Raw genomic sequence first — 12,230 nt, forward strand, 5'->3', positions numbered from 1 at the left:
TTGTTGTTTTTTTGTTTTTTTTGTTTTTCGTGACAGAGTTTCTCTGTATAGCTGTGACTGTCTTGGAACTCACTCTGTAGACAAGACTGGCCTCAAACTCAGAAGTCCGCCTGCCTCTGCCTCCCGAGTGTTGGGATTAAAGGCGTGCGCCACCACGCCAGGCCTGTGAGCATTGCTCTTAACACATGTAAAAAGCATAGATTAAAACTCACAATGTTTCCAGTTGCAGTGATGAATTGTTTTGAAGTTAATCATGGTTGGAGCTGATGATATGTGTCTAGAAGTTCTAAAGGCTGTACTGCCACATTTTTGTTCTGTTTATTTTGTGAGACAGGGTTTCTAGAGCCCTGGAACTCCTAGAGGTCCACTTGCCTATGTCTCCTAAGTGCCAGGATAAAGGCATGCATCACAGTGCCTAACCCACTTTTATGCTTAGACTTAATTACAGAGTAAAAACAAATAACACACAACAACCTTAGATATAGAAGTAACTAATAGTAATAAAACATAGAATGTGATTGGCTTTTGTAACGGCGCTGAGTTGAGTGCTGTGTGAGCCCGGCAGGCGCTTTCCCACCAGTACATCCCCAGCTTCTAAGGCACCACTGCGTGCTACTTCATAACGGTTAAGACTTCATGGTTGCCAAGCTTCATTAGTAGGTTTTGTTTTAAAAATAATGCCATGTTGTTAAATACAAGCCACTCTGCCCACAGTACTGACATTCTTTTATTCTTACAGGTTGTCCTGGGTCACATAATGCCAGCTGAGCGTAAAAAGTCAGCAAGTATGGAAGAAAAAGACTCTTTACTAAACAACAAGGAAAAAGACTGCAGTGAGAGGCGGCCAGTGAGCAGCAAGGAGAAACCAAAGGACGATCTCAAGATCACTGCCAAGAAGGAGGTCAGTAAGGTCCCAGAGGACAAAAAGAAGAAACTGGAAGAAGATAAGAGAAAAAAGGAAGACAAGGAACGCAAGAAAAAAGAGGAAGAGAAGGTGAAGGCAGAGGAAGAGTTAAAGAAGAAGGAAGAGGAAGAAAAGAAAAAACAGGAAGAGGAAGAGAGGAAAAAGCAGGAGGAGCAGGCCAAGCGGCAGCAGGAAGAAGCGGCAGCTCAGCTGAAGTAAGAGGCCTGGGCTGGGGTGACGGCGGGAGCACACATCACATACACACACCTGCACACATCACACACACACACACACACACACACACATACCTGCACACATCACATACACAAACCTGCACACATCACACACACACACACCTGCACACATCACACACACACACCTGCACACATCACACACACATCACACACACACACACACACACACACACACACACACATATACCTGCACACATCACATACACATACTTGCACACATCACACACACATACACACACATACCTGCACACATCACATACACACACCTGCACACATCACATACACACACCTGCACACATCACACACACACCTGCACACATCACACACACACACATACACACACCTGCACACATCACACACACACACACACATACACATACACACACACCTGCACACATCACACACACACCTGCACATATCACACACACTCACACACACACACATACACACACCCCGTTTTTGTTTCTTTATGGAGAGATGGAGTTTTGTAAAGTGTCGTTGCTCAGTAAACTTTAGTTGAAGGGCACCGGCCTAGCATGCAGAAGGTTCTACCCTTCCCTCCACTGAGGGGTGAGAGGGAAAAAGGTTTGACAAACAAAATCCCAGGTCACCCTAGACTCATAAACCCCTAAAGACTGCAATACTTAAGAGCCTCACGCATGGTCAGGGGAACCAAGGAGACAAGCTGACATCCCCCCAGACCTCACTACAGGCAGCCTGTCATGTGAAACAGCCCCTTCCCCACTGTGTCCTTAGGCTTTTATTTAACATTTTATATTATTCTCAAGCATATATCATTTTATATTTTACATATTGAACATTGTTTCTTAGGTCAGTTGGACTCACAAATTGACAGAATGATTAACAGTTTAAATTATTGGCAGTCATTCTACCCCAGTAGGTGCTATAATTTACCGTGCTGTCAATATATTGAATCATTAATACAATGCCTTTGAAAGTAATGAAAGAGGTGGCAAGTGCAAGTCAGAGGCCCAGTGCCCACTTAGCATGCACAAGGCTCAGGTTCTGCAGGACCCCAAGGCAACAAAAGCAGTGGAGGCTCTTTGCTCCTTTTGTTCCTCTTGGATTCTTATACTTGGATTGTAGTTTCTCATTGACTTGCAATGTATATGTTTATTTGTGTTTTGTCTTCTACATAGAGAGAAAGAAGAATCTCTTCAGCTTCATCAGGAGGCTTGGGAACGCCATCAATTACGAAAGGAGCTCCGTAGCAAAAACCAAAATGCTCCAGACAACCGACCAGAGGAAAATTTCTTTAGCCGCCTAGATTCAAGCTTAAAGAAAAATACTGCTTTCGTCAAGAAACTAAAAACAATTACAGAACAACAGAGAGACTCCTTGTCTCATGATTTTAATGGCCTGAATTTAAGCAAATATATTGCAGAAGCCGTAGCTTCCATTGTGGAAGCAAAATTAAAAATCTCTGACGTGAACTGTGCTGTGCACCTCTGCTCTCTCTTTCACCAGCGGTACGCTGACTTTGCACCCTCACTTCTTCAGGTGTGGAAAAAACATTTTGAAGCAAGGAAAGAGGAGAAAACGCCTAACATTACCAAGCTACGAACTGACTTGCGTTTCATTGCAGAATTGACAATAGTGGGAATTTTCACTGACAAGGAAGGACTTTCCTTAATCTACGAACAGCTAAAGAGTATTATTAATGCTGATCGGGAATCCCACACTCATGTGTCTGTTGTGATTAGTTTCTGTCGCCATTGCGGAGATGACATTGCTGGACTTGTACCGAGGAGAGTAAAAAGTGCTGCAGAGAAGTTTAATTTGAACTTTCCTCCCAGTGAGATAGTTAGCCCGGAGAAGCAGCAGCCTTTCCAGAACCTCTTAAAAGAGTACTTCACGTCTTTGACCAGACACCTGAAAAGGGACCACAGAGAGCTTCAGAATACTGAGAGGCAAAACAGGTGATTTTCAAATGTTTCTCAGAATTGAGAATTTATTGTGCAGTTCGTACTTAAAATGTTTAAAGTCTTCATGCCACTGAGAGAACTTATGGAAAAGGGCTCCTTACAGGTGATTTCTTAGCATTCCAGGAAAATTTCAACAGTATAATAGTCTTAAGTTCTCATGTTTAAATGTGACTCTACAATAGACTTTATTTCTGATTTTAAGGAACCCCAGTAAGAAGGTGGTAATTTTTGCTTTGTTGATAATATTTTCTTCCTGTGGTGTAAAAAAACCTCATTAATGTTGAGGAGTAGATTTTCTGTTTCTGTCACTTACCTGACCTGCTACTATTTTTCTGTGTTTCAGCATTCCTCCTAACAGGTTTGCTTTCATTGTTTTGTATTTTACGTTGTTAATGTCACCACTGTTACTTGCTCTTGTAAAGAAAATGAGTCATACATTAGCTGTGATGTTTCAGATCAGAATTCTGAGAAATAGCACAAAGTGAGCTGTGAAAAGTGTCCTTGGATATATTTTTTGGTTTGTGTTTTTTTCCCCCTTGGGTAAGTTTTAATGTGCATCGACAGGAGTGTTCTTCCTGAGGGCTCCTGTTCCCAGTTTTAAAGTGTCATGTTTTGTCACTCTGGTCATTGGTGAAAAGACCCTGTTAGAAACCAGACTCAGTTGTCAGAAGACACTGTAGTTCCTGCACAGAGGAGGCAACGATCAGCTAGACAGTTTGTGGGCATTGGGCCAACTTTAAGGAGGCTGTTGATGTGTTGGAGGTCTGGGGTATACAGAAGGGAGTAGTAGCAGTTCTGTTTAGCTGAGTGCTGTACCACTAGTTAAATTGTAGGCTTAGGAGTCTAGAATTTTTTTTTGATCGGCAGTTAATGAGGAGGCATACCTTTTTCTGTCCTCATGAGCATGCAGTAGGGGAGGACTGGTGTGAGCAGTTATCTCTGGATGGTGATTGGTTTAACCAGAAAAACAGTGACTGTGTCACTGTAGCAGCATGTTGTTCAGGGTCATGTTGATGCTCAGTCCTGGTGACCAAAGGTCACTTAGGTGAGAATTATACTTTCTGGGCAACATAATGAAATCCCATCTCAAAGAAAAAAGTCAAATAGAAACAGAACTGCCACTCATATCTATGGTTCTGAATACTAATTTTCATGTATTTAAATATTTTTAATTGTGATTTGCATAATGCCTTGTCAGTTTCATCCTCCTGTCCCTTCACAGTCTGCCAAATGCATCACAACTGACTTTGTAAACACTTGATGGGTTTTATCATCTACTTTAGAGTTTATGTATTTACTTCTAGCCTTATAGTATCATAATGGAGAGAAGCTACAGTGATTTAGTGGCGCTGTGAGACACGTCTGACCCTGTGACTTCTCTTTGGTATTGCATCTGTCAGATGCTTCCTTTGTCAGGATAGCTGTCTTCAATACTGCACTCTTCAGTCCTTTCCAGACACTCACTCTCCTTAGGACATTTGGTTCTGTTTTGTTCTTCTGTGACCAAAATTGCTACAGCTTATTTAGCTGTCTTGTCAGTTGCTTTTCTATCTTTTTGTAGGACTTTTTACATTGAAGCTTTTTTTGTTTGTTTGAGACAGAGTGTCACTAGGTAGCCTTGGCTGCTCTGTAGACCAGGCTGGCTTTGAACACAGACCCACTCACCTCATCCTCCAAGCACTGGGACTAAAGGCATGCACTACTACGCCTGGTTCCAATGAACTCCTCTTAAGGTGGCTCTTGACTTTGAGCTAGTGCACTAAGTGTTGCTCTGACTGCGTGCTTCTGAGCACTCTTTTTTGTTTTTTTGAGGTGGCATCTCACTCTGTTTGCTTAACTCAAACTTACTTAAATGTTTTGGATATGCTATTTTAACCTAATGATTTTACAGATGATTTTATGTGTGTTATTAAGTGCTAAGGTAAGTAAATGGGTTCTTTAGTTTTATTTTTCAAGACAGGGTTTCTCTGTGTAGCCATGACTGTGCTAACTTGCTCAGTAGATTAGGCTGGCCTCAAACTCAAGAGATCCACCTGCCTCTGCCAGTTGGGATTAAAGACATATGCCATTACCAACAGGCAGTAAATGGGTTCTTCTCTGTTGGTCCACCTATACAGTTTGGATAGGCATATCTTCTGTTCATTTATTACTGTGGTCTTTCTTCGAAAACTTAGCTGCTTTGGTAACAGAACTGGGTTGGGTTTTTTTGTTTTTTTTTGTTTTTTGTTTTTTTTTTTTGCCAGGGTGGTGGTGGTGGTGGTTTCAAGACAGTTTTACTGTGTAGCCCTGGCTGTCCTGGAAGTTGCTGTAGACCAAGCTGTTCTGCCTCTGCCTCCTAAATGCTGGGGTTACAGATGTGTGCCACCACTACCCAGCAATAACAACTGTTAATCTACAGTTTTTAGAGTTTTCTTCCAGTATAGATTGATGTTAACATCATGAAAGTCATTTGTTGGCAGCATATTTTGTCTGCTTACTGATGTAATAATTTAGGCATGTGAAGAAAATCTTAATAGAAAGTATTTGATATCTGGCTTACTTTGAGCTCAAGATACTTGAGTTGCTAATCAGCTTTGATAGTGAAGATGCAGATAACCCAACTGAGGAAGATAATAAACTTGAGAAATGGGTTAACAACAAAATCTCTTTTGGTTAGTGTCCTTTCTTTTGAAAATACCTTATTATGATTTACTTCTGAAGTAGTCAGTTTTTAAAAGTGTCTTCTTTGAAGACACGACCCAGTAGTTGTTTTCCATCAAATGTCAATCACAGGCAGTAGTTTCTCCAGTAAGATTTCTCTTAGGGGTGGTAGCCTAGAAAACTGAGTAATAAGGGATGTGTGACTTTAGACTCACATGTAATTACAAATTTTTTATGCCTTTATTCAGTGTGTCAGGAAGCTCAAGAGCACTATTTTCAGTCTAGAGATCCTAAATACTCTCGGTCATTTTGCTGTTTAACATGTTAGAAAGCACTATTCTTAGAGCTTGTGAAACCTTCCTCTGTATGCTTTAAAGTCTGCACTTTAAATTGGATTCAGCCAATGTTGTTGTCCTTTTGCGTCTTATGTGTGACCCATACTGGCCTTCTGCTCACCGTCCTCTTTATTTCAGCCTCCCAAGTATTGAAATCAGGTCTGTGCTACCAGGCCCAGCTCTGTCCAGCTAAGTCTTAGACATAGACTCAAAATTTCTGGTGCTTTCTTGGCTGGGTTCCATGGCACACACCTTTAATCCAGCTCTGGAGACAAAGGCATGCAAATCTCTTTGAGTTCAAAGCCAGCCTAGTCTACAGAGTGAGTTCTAAGACAGCCTGGGTTACACAGAGACCCTGTCTCAAAAACAAAATAAAATAATAATAAAATAAATTCTGGTGTTTCCTTGAAGGCACTGGAATGAATGCATGTGTGAGTGATAATGAGTTACCTAACTAGTTTTTACTCATACTGGGGTCTATAATATATGCTTCAGTACTGCTTCTAAGCCCCTGAAGAATTTATAGTTTTGACCAGCAACTCTTTAGGTAAGGTGAACTTTGACAAATTGGAATTATATTTTTTTTACTTTAAAAAAATCATGTTTATTATACATTTTGCTTATGTGATCTTAAGCAGCTGTGGGAAGTTACAGCATGTGTAGATTTTAAAATTAATATTTGATTGGAGTTAATAGCTTTATATGCTTGGTAACTGTTCTGTTGTATTCAGAGATCATTTTGTTAATAGAGATCTTACTAGTTCTTTTGACATTTAATAAGATTTATTAGTAAATATAATGTTATAGTTAACAGAAGATTTTCTTTCAGTAGACGGAAGTAATATATTCAATATTATAAAGTAATAAGTTCTCAGTACTCAAAATGATTTTGTTTCTTGGTGCTGTGACAAAAGCCAGGGCTTGTGCTTGCTGGGCTAATACTTCTAACACCAACCCCTAAAGCAGTATGTGTGTGGTGCCTAAGACCACCAGGAAACACAGATGCTTAACATTGTAGTTCATAACAGTAACAAAATTACAATTATGAAATAGCAATGAAAATAATTTAATGATTGGGGTCACCACAACATGAAGAACTGTATTAAAAAGTTGGAGCATTAGGAAGGTTGAAAACCCGTTCTCTAAAGTGTCCGTACTGGTAGTTGATGGAAAGAGTAGCAAGTTTTGGTTTAATACTTTAAAGTCGTCCTTCCTGATTGCTTGACTCGTTGGCAATAGCAGTTTGGTTTTAGAGTTTAGTAAAAGTTGTAAATAGGGTTCAAACATTCTCTTTTCTCTACTGTTAATGAAATCCAAGAAGTACTATTAGTTTGACTAATGTTGAAACTTAAATATACTGATTTAAAATTTACTTAGCCGGGCATGGTGGTGCACGCCTTTAATCCCAGCACTTGGGAGGCAGAGGCAGGCGGATTTCTGAGTTTGAGGCCAGCCTGGTCTACAAAGTGAATTCCAGGACAGCCAGGGCTATACAGAGAAACCCTGTCTCGAAAAACAAAACAAAACAAAAAAATAAATAAATAAAATTTACTTAATTTTAAATTGCTTTTACCTTAATTTCCTTTAGGTGGGCTTTACCTATTCTTATAGGTTGATCAGTTGGTAATATTTGCACACTATTAAGATACTGCCTCATGCCTCATGACCGTATATTCAAGGTTATAGATGTGTCTTGGCTTTGGTGGTCAATGCCTTTAATCCCAGAATTTAGGAGGCAAAGGCCCATATGTCTCTATGAATTCCAGGGTAGCCTGCAGAGCTAGTTCCAGGTCAGCCAGGGATACACGGAGAAACCCTATCATGAAACCTAAATTAAAAAAAAAAATATTGCCTCACTGAATTTTCTCCTTAAGCATGCTCTAACAGTGTTACAAGAGCCTTGTTTTGTTACTTCCTCTTAATTTACCAACTCTGCTTAAATGAATTTAGCATAGAAATAAATATTTGAATAAATGCAGTTACATTGTACACACTGGTGTCTTTTCCTAAGATAATCATAACTAAATTTAAGTGAGATTGTAAGAAAATTTAATATAATTTTATGGCTTATTTTTGTGATGGTTTGACAAGGCATGAGCAAATGGGAGATAAAACACAGTATATTTTTTTTCTTGGATTTAGTCATGACCATATCCAAGATTTTATGTGTCTTATTTTCTGTGATTGTGCAGGATCAGAATTTAAAAGAATGTTTGTATATTTGCTGAGATTTTTTAAAAATGAATTAATTTACATCCTGACCACAGTTTCATAGATCAAAATATCTGACATTGAAGCTTTTACTTTTTTTTTTTTTTAAGATTTATTTATTTATTATATGTAAGTACACTGTAGCTGTCTTCAGACACTCCCAAAGAGGGAGTCAGATCTTGTTAAGGATGGTTGTGGTTGCTGGGATTTGAACTCTGCACCTTTAGAAGAGCAGTCGGGTGCTCTTACCCACTGAGCCATCTCACCAGCCCCGCTTTTTACTTTTTTACAGTGTTTTTTGTACTTTTTTTTCCTCACGAAAATAGCATTTTCTATCAATATAATGAATTACATGCATAATCTTACTGATGTCTTCACAATATCCCTAAAGGAAATACCTGTATTTTGAAGGTGACTGATGAAGGAATTTGAGGACTTACCCAGGTAATGTGGAGAGCCAATGACAAAATCAAGTTCTGTTTCTCAGAGCTGTATTTCTCACAGCTGTACAGCATCCATTGCTGTCACTCTAAGTCCCTCTCACTGCGGCCAGTCAGTCCTTACCAACTCTAACGCAAGCCAGAGGAGTCCAGGCTATATCTTTGGTTAAAAAGAGAATTTAAAATAGTACCTTGATTTTGGCGGTTAGCTTTTAGTATGCACATTTAAGGAAGTTTTAATTCCAATAGAATGTACAAAACAGATTAATTTTAATTTCGGAGTCAGCCATAGTCTACTTTTTAATAATGCAGACTCCAGAAGCAGGGTAATGGGGTTCAGACTAGACCTGCCATTTACTCTGTCTTCTTGGGCAGGTTGCCTCACACGCCTGTGCTGCAGTGTTTCTAGCCTTCCAGTGGAGATAGTAGTAGTGTTCTGATGGAAATGTGGGCTCTGTTGTGAATCAGATGTGTACATGCACTTTAGCGGCACCTGACACTACTTCAGTGCTTTAAAAAATGTTTAAAATACTTAATATTGCCTGTTTGATCTTTCTGAAAAACCTCTGAGTGCTTCATTATTGTTTAACACCAACAGCCAGCCTTGAACTCTGATATTCCTACCTCAGCTTTGCTTGCTGTAAAATTTATTTGTAAGACAATATAGAGCAAATAAGTAATCTGTATAAAATAAAAGGGAACAACAAAAATCAAATCATAGAAGTGAAAAACTGGGAAGGAAACAGTATGTCTTTTAATATGAGGCATTAAGGGTGAATGCGTGATGTTTTCTGTCAGGGTGAGAATAGTAACATAAAAAGCCTTCAGTGAGTGTGGCGCCCATGCCTTTAGTCCCAGCGCTCTGGAGGCTGTGTGAGTGAGTCCCAGCTCTGAGAGGTGGAGAACATTTAGGGTGTTTCTAGATGGTGCTGTCTCATATTGTTTTTGCTTTTACTTTTGCTTTTGTTTGAGACAGGGTTTTTCTGTGTAGCCTTGGCTGTCTCTGGACCTCACTCTGTAGACCAGGCTGGCCTCGAACTCAGAGATCTGCCTGCCTCTGCCTTTCAAGTGCCGGACTTTTAAAGGCGGGCACCATCAATGCCTGGAGAGTAAAACAAGTTTTACTTTTTCCTTTTTTTGATTTCTTTTTTTTTGAAATGGAGTCTCACTTATGTAGCCTGGCTGTCCCTGAACTTTCGGTGGTCTGTCCTCCTCTGCCTCCAGAGTGTTGGAATTATTGGTGTGAGCAGAAGTCTCTTTTATACATATTTTTGTTATAGTAAGACTTGGGATTGGGTTTATTTCATTACTTTTTACATCTGTGAGAGGGTACTACTACCTCAGCATTGTGTAGTCGTGGAGAGTGACCAAGGTAGTTAATAAACGTTTAATGGTGATGATTAATTGATTTTACTAATTCCAGTTCTGACAAAAGATTGACACCCTGTGGCCCACTGGCCTGAGCAGGTAATTGACCAGTTTTTAGTGCCTAGTGTAAAAAATGTAAAAGGTGATGAATGCTTTGTGAAATGTGAAGGTTATATTATGTTGACGTCTCACTGTTCTTAGAAGTTTTATCTTAGCATAGTAAACTCATTTCCATACTGCCTGGCCGATACTGTTTGCTACACTGGCATTGAGTATTTTCAGTAAGATCCTGTGGTCTGGAAAACTTAGAATATTCATTTCCTGTTTTTTTCCAGAAAAAGTTTACTGACCTCTGATTAGCAGTGGTTTCAAGAGAATGCTTTCAGTTCAGCTTTGCAAAAATGTGCTTCTAAAAAGATTGAAATACTATATGATTGATGATCATTAGCGTAGTTTGGCTTATATTTTCAGCGTTAACATTCTCAGGCACTTTATGAAATTTTGGTGAGGAGTAGAGCTAAAGGTACAATGCTTGCCCACCATGCATGAAGCCCAGAGTTCTGTTCCCAGCAATGTGTAGGAAACAAAGGTGAAGTTTTCATTTTTGTCTTGTTTTGTTTTTAATCTAATCTTTAATGGAGACTGAACCCAAGGCCTTGACAAAGCCCGAGTCAGAACTCCATTTCCACCCAATACTTGGGATGACTGATTTCTGTTGTTAAAATCACAATAGTCTTAGAGGGTACTGTAGATTCCATGAGCCGTTTAGTAAGCATGTGTTAAATACGTGATCAAATTAGATAGCACTTTGGGTTCTATTTGTAACAGAACTTGAGATTCCACTGTTGGCATCCTGTCCTCTTTACTAAGTTAAATTCTCCATGTCTGATGTAGTGAGAAAACAACCCAAATCTCAGTTTCTAGTTCCCTAAGAGGTCTCTTACTGAATAGTTAGCCTAAATACATATTTATTTAGCAACTAGCTAAACTAGTGTTGTTAAAGAATTTGATCATGGTCTTGGGTTTGGAGGTACATGCCTGCAACCCATAGTATTCAGGATCCAGAGGCAGGAGGATTGCTAATTTCATACCATCTGAGTAGTACATTGAGTTGAAGGCCAGTCTGCATACAAGACTCACTGGCCTCTCCTTCCTTCCTCCTCCTCTCCTCTCCTTCTCTCCCTCTCCCTCCTTTCCTTCCTTCTAGACTAGGAGTTGAACCTAGGACCTCACAAGGGTTAGATGAGTGATCTGCCTCTGAGACCCCATTTCTTACAAAACAACAAAAAGCAGGAGTAAGATTTGAGGGAGGGTTAAGGGATATCTCTGAAGGTTTAAAGCTTATTTTTTAAAGATATATTTATTTTTATTTTATGTGTATTTTGCCTCCACGTTTGTCTGTTTACCACATGCATTTGTGGTGCCCACGAAGATGTTAGAGCCTCTTGCATTATAGTTATAGGCACTTGTTAGCCACCATGTGGGTGCTGAAATCCAACTCAGCTCCTCCAGAAGAGCCGCAAGTGCCCTTAACTAGCAAGCCATCCCTCCAGTTTCAGCTTTTGTTTTATTTTATACATATGGTTGTTTTGCTTGTGTGTGTCCTCACCACATATGTACTTACTTGGTTAACCCCAGTTTTAAAAGTTTTAATTTGGTCTCAGAGGAACTGGAGAGGAACTAGAACCTAGGTGCATTGAATTACATTTACTCATTGATTTGAATCTAGTCCTATGCAAGTTCTTGAACATGAAGTCGATCCTGAAGTTGTTCTGTTTAAAGTCATGGTAAAATAGTTACTTAATGCTTATGTGCCAGAAGTTCTTAGTGTTGTATATGTCAGTGGACTGAATATATGCTTCTCAGATGACCAAGAAGTTAGAACTTGTAAGACAAACACATTTCTAAATTGTGTTCTAGGCGTCCCCTACCCTGGTTTTGTTTTGTTGTTGTTAAACACTGTGATCATGTTACATTTTTTTTCTTAAAAGTATGTCTGTGCGGGCTGGAGAGATGGCTCAGTGGGTAAGAGCACCCGACTGCTCTTCTGAAGGTCCGGAGTTCAAATCCCAGCAACCACATGGTGGCTCACAACCATCCGTAACAAGATCTGACTCCCTCTTCTGGAGTGT

General features: G+C 39.6%; 1 protein-coding gene across 2 annotated transcripts in view; it reads left to right on the forward strand.

Annotated features, from left to right (window-relative positions):
• The window catches only part of Upf2 (UPF2 regulator of nonsense mediated mRNA decay), a 105,236-nt gene that overhangs the window by 5,429 nt on the left and 87,577 nt on the right, over window positions 1–12,230 (forward strand). For both annotated transcript variants that reach the window (XM_021215285.1, XM_029547422.1), the window contains exons 2-3: window positions 740–1,119; window positions 2,319–3,098. In XM_021215285.1, coding sequence (XP_021070944.1) covers window positions 758–1,119; window positions 2,319–3,098 — 1,142 coding nt within the window. In that variant the 5' untranslated portion in view covers window positions 740–757. The remainder of the gene's footprint in view (window positions 1–739; window positions 1,120–2,318; window positions 3,099–12,230) is intronic.

This window comes from Mus pahari, chromosome 16, assembly GCF_900095145.1.
Source record: "Mus pahari chromosome 16, PAHARI_EIJ_v1.1, whole genome shotgun sequence".
In the NCBI taxonomy this organism is placed as follows: Eukaryota; Metazoa; Chordata; class Mammalia; order Rodentia; family Muridae; genus Mus; species Mus pahari.